Raw genomic sequence first — 4,445 nt, 5'->3', positions numbered from 1 at the left:
ATAACCTAATTGTATGTTTTAAAGCAAGTGTGGCTCGCCTGGTCTCTCTCTGTATATGATATTACTACATTATTATAATTATAATAAGGATATCATTACTTATAACAGTAGTGATTGTTGTACCATTGATGTAATTGGTAAATATTAGATATGTTTAATGAATATTATCGTCGATTAAATACATGACATGACATTTATTTTCTCTGCTAAATTTTTCTTTCTTTCTGTTTTTTATTTGAACATAAATGCTAATCTATCGCTTAAAATGACGCATGTAATTTGGAGATGTGGGTCTGGCAAGATCCCAAATCTCTTTGAAAGATGAGAACAACTTGGAAGGTGGGCAGGGCAGGGCAGGTATAGGGGTTTATAGGGAGAGTTGCTTTTGCTGCAAATGGGCTTCCCCAAATCTTTGCTCATGGGTTCTGCGCCAGGAGCTCGGCATTGTGGCCCGGTCTACTATCCGCTTGTTCTTGGAAACAGCGTCAGAGAGCAGCTGAGAGAGGCTTAACATTTCAAACGTCTGGCGGTAGGCTGCAAAGTTTCCACCCTAAAACACTGTCATGTAGCCACGGGCTGGAGCAGGACACAACACCTCACGGCTTGGTGTTCAATAGGTAGGCTATTAGTGTGCGGTAAAGTTGTGGCTCACACTCTTAATGCGTCGATTGAGTTTGTGTCTAATGGAAGCTGGTATGTTTCAATTAACATTACCTGTGTCAGTCAGTTATGTTGCAGGTGCTGTAGTGTTTAATTATTTAATTAACGTGTTTAAAATACGTGCGTAAAATAACATTTTATCAGACCTATTTGGGTTTTAATGAGAAAATTTTGGCAGATAAATTTGTTTTTGTTTTTTTAAAATAATGATACTTTTATCTGTAGCCTAACTTCCATAACCACGTTTGATTAATTGTATCTTGATTCAAAATCCTTTTGCATCATTTGCGTAAAAGTCAGATTAAAAGTGAGATTCCGGTGCTACTAGTCATAGATGTCCGCTCAGCTGGAAGGAGGCCTGCAGCTGGAGACCACAGCAAAACTTAATGTACTAAAATCCGAAGAAATAGTTGACGTGACAAATCCTGACGGATGCCCTGTGCAGCGCGGCCGCCCCGGGGACGGAGCAGAGAATAAAATGTCCCTGTCTCCAGAGCGCCAGCAGCAGAAACCACGCAAGATGACCCGGAGCCCCAAATGTGCCCGCTGTCGGAACCACGGCGTCGTTTCGTGTTTGAAAGGCCACAAACGCTTCTGCCGCTGGAGGGACTGTCGCTGTGCCTGCTGCCTGCTGGTGGTGGAGCGGCAGCGCGTCATGGCAGCGCAGGTCGCACTGAGGCGGCAACAGGCTGCGGAGGTGAGGAGAGCACAAGGGCAGGTCAGTAATGGGAAAATGATTTACTGATGGGTATACCATGAGTGGGTGATTATCAAGAGTTATTGACAGAAAAACCACAAAGAGTAAAATCACAATGTTGTAGGGTAATATGTGACTGTGGAAGGGAATAAATTATTGGGGAAAAATGTAAAATATTGAAAGCTTAATGGCTTTAAAATGATGAATGGGAGATGAATATCAGTATACATCTTTCTATTTAACACTATATTCGTTTTTAGCTCTCCGCATGCCTTTACTGAAAAGAGCAAAACACATAATTTTTTTACACTTCTCAGAAGTCTGGATAATAAAGGCTGAAACCTGGATTTACACAATTATTATCTAACTTTTCAGCTGATAAGTGTGACAGAATTCTCACCATCTCATGGAAGCCCATAAAGAAAAGTTTACATTTTTTATGCCCAAATAAAGGTGCAGAACTATAACAGGCTGAAGGCATAGATTTGTAACATTTATTTCACTATTCATATATAAGATAAAGAACTTACATCAGATTTTTAACAATATTTGAGCAATGTTTTACCAATTAGGTCTCTAAGGAAGACAAAATGTTATTCTAAGGATTTGAGTGAGCTGTCTGCATTTATAACTGAAGGCAAAACGTAAATTTTGTAATTATAAAATATTAACTTTGCCAATAAGTAGTTGAAATTGTGTCATATCAATTAAGTATTGTTGAGTAAAGTATAATTGATTCAAATGGCATGTATAGAGTAAGACAGGAAATTTAGATGCTACTGTGCAAAGTGACTTAATTTACAAAAATGCCAAATATCCCACAGTTTTTCAGATCTTAAAATCATAAAGATCTCTGTTTTTCTCTTATATGATGTATTAATTCTTCTTAATTACCATTGAGGCATAGTCTCAGTATAATATGATTATGTCCAAATGTCTAATTCTTGTTCCCTTGCCTCTCCCAGGGTAAGAAGGGGGTTAGGTGTGCAGCACCATTGCGGAGGACGGCATATCAGCGTTACACCAGAGCAGCTGAGCCAAGCATCCTGGCTAAGAGCATCCTGCAGGGTAAAGTTTAATTAACATTTCTTTTCTCGTTAGCCCACCTCTTATCTTCCAGACTGTGATGGAAAGTGCAGTTTTATATTTTTATTCATTTTCAAATTGTACAGAAACTCACTCACACATTTACTTAAACTTGTTGAATGTGTTGTGTGCTTTGTCTTAATCTTAACTATAACCACTCCATGTCTTACCCCAGCACTTGTTCAAGCCTTAGCCAAAGCTTAACCGAAAAAGAAATATTAACCCTAAAATATGTATTTGACTTTGTGGGGACCCGTTTTTTTGTCCCCAGATGGATTATAGTCCTCACAATGTCCAAATAAACAATAAATATGTCCCCAGATGGTGACTGATCAAGCACTCAACCCTAACACAAGTGCTCTTTGACACACTCGTATGCATTACATAAAGATAAACACATTGTTACTAAAAATGCATTTAGAGGGCTTGCTTGGGCTCACGCTGCCAGTTCTCCTTTTTGGATGTAATTACCCAACACTAGACACCCATAATTTATCTAAACAAACCTGATCACTATGGCTTCACTATTTCACAACAATAGGCCATTACGGTAATACATAAATTGTATTAATACCCACTGGCTTGCAGTCAAATCCTGCTGGAGGCTTTGTCTTCTCAGGCTTCCTGTGCTCTCGGTAAAGCGAAAATGACACTGCTAACCAACTGCATAATTAAAATAATAAACAACAAAGCACTCAAACATAAACACAACAATTAATTGGTTGGAACAACTTCATTATTGATAAATAATTAAATAAATGAATATATAACAACTGTATGCTTTGCTCCCTATGCAGGGCTCAAACCCGTTGTGCCGCTGGAGGACAACACCTCCTGTTGGTCAAAGCAGCCACAGCGCGACCACTTTACATGTCCCTCTATCAGCGCCCGGATGAGGAAGAGGAGAGCTTTTGCTGACAAGGAACTGGAGAACGTGATGCTGGAGCGGGAGCTGAGGCAGCGAGAGCTACAGAGTGACCTTACCTTTTCCTCCTCTGCCCTCGTTCCTATGCTTCACCCTCCACCCCAGCCCGTTTCCCCGAGCCTTCACTGCTGCCCGCTCAACAAGGACCCCAACACTGCAGGAACATCCAGCTATGTGCCTGTTTATAAATATAAGCCTCTGTATGAGTGTGACTTCCACTTCTATCAGTTCTTCCAACTGAAGAGCAGGTCAACTATAGAAGGTGACTATAATGACTTCTTGTTATGCCGAAGCGCAGAGCACAGCAGGGAGGAGGAGGATGAGGTGCAGAGTGGCTGGAAAGGCTGTGAGAAGAAAGACCAATCAGAACTGATACGTCTACCATCACAACAAAGGCTCAAACATCATGACAACACCTTGACAGGTCTGGATCTTGTCAAAGCGCCCTCAAAACCAACAGAAATAATAGACTCAAGTGGCTCTTCAACCATTACACGCTCAATTTTTGGATCAGATCAGGGTATCCAGGGCATGCCAGATATCAGTGCAGCCAGCAGGACTTTTGATCCCTCACTTCTGACAGCTAAGGGCTGGTGCGCAGACACTCCTGTCACCCAGGCAGGTTCTCATGCCGACTCTGTCAAGAGCTCTCATGGCAGCTCAGTCAGGACTCCAGCTGTGAGGCCATTACCTTTCTCTGTGGAGGCTCTGCTGAGAGCCTGACAGGCAAAGGCAGTGGAAAGTGGTGCACTGCACTTTGTTTATGTGCGGACTAAGAATTGATGTGGAGGGTATAAATATAAAAATGGCTAGTTGTATTACAGGTTTTCTTGACAAGGTCTTGTGGCCATAAAGTGGCAATAGGTGAAATATTTAAAAACGATTTCCAGAACATGAATTACAGTGTTTGTATTTTTTATATTTCATGAAAATGTATTTTGCTATACTTTAACTACAATTAAAAATATTACAATGAAATATACTGTATATATGTACTTCATTACTATATTTTCATTTACTTGCATACACTGAGCATATTTTGTACAAATATACATTTTGCAAATGTAATACTGTTTT

At 40.4% G+C, this 4,445-nt stretch overlaps 1 protein-coding gene across 5 annotated transcripts; it reads left to right on the top strand.

Moving 5' to 3' along the window:
* Nucleotides 1-416: 416 nt before the first annotated feature.
* Nucleotides 417-4,159, top strand: dmrt2b (doublesex and mab-3 related transcription factor 2b). Of its 5 annotated transcripts, none has more exons than XM_044360507.1 (4): nucleotides 418-617; nucleotides 989-1,378; nucleotides 2,323-2,425; nucleotides 3,241-4,159. In XM_044360507.1, the coding sequence occupies exons 2-4, from the start codon at nucleotides 995-997 to the stop codon at nucleotides 4,089-4,091; spliced, it is 1,338 nt and encodes a 445-aa protein (XP_044216442.1). In that variant the 5' UTR covers nucleotides 418-617; nucleotides 989-994; the 3' UTR covers nucleotides 4,092-4,159. The 5 variants fall into 5 exon arrangements, with proteins under 5 accessions (XP_044216443.1, XP_044216442.1, XP_044216444.1 ...); XM_044360509.1 differs by having other exon boundaries at nucleotides 957-1,378; XM_044360506.1 differs by having other exon boundaries at nucleotides 418-693.
* The last annotated feature ends 286 nt before the right edge of the window (nucleotides 4,160-4,445 follow it).

This window comes from Thunnus albacares, chromosome 9, assembly GCF_914725855.1.
Source record: "Thunnus albacares chromosome 9, fThuAlb1.1, whole genome shotgun sequence".
NCBI classification, from domain to species: domain Eukaryota; kingdom Metazoa; phylum Chordata; class Actinopteri; order Scombriformes; family Scombridae; genus Thunnus; species Thunnus albacares.
Note: the sequence above shows the minus strand (reverse complement) of the source record. Positions and strands in the feature narration are given on the sequence as shown.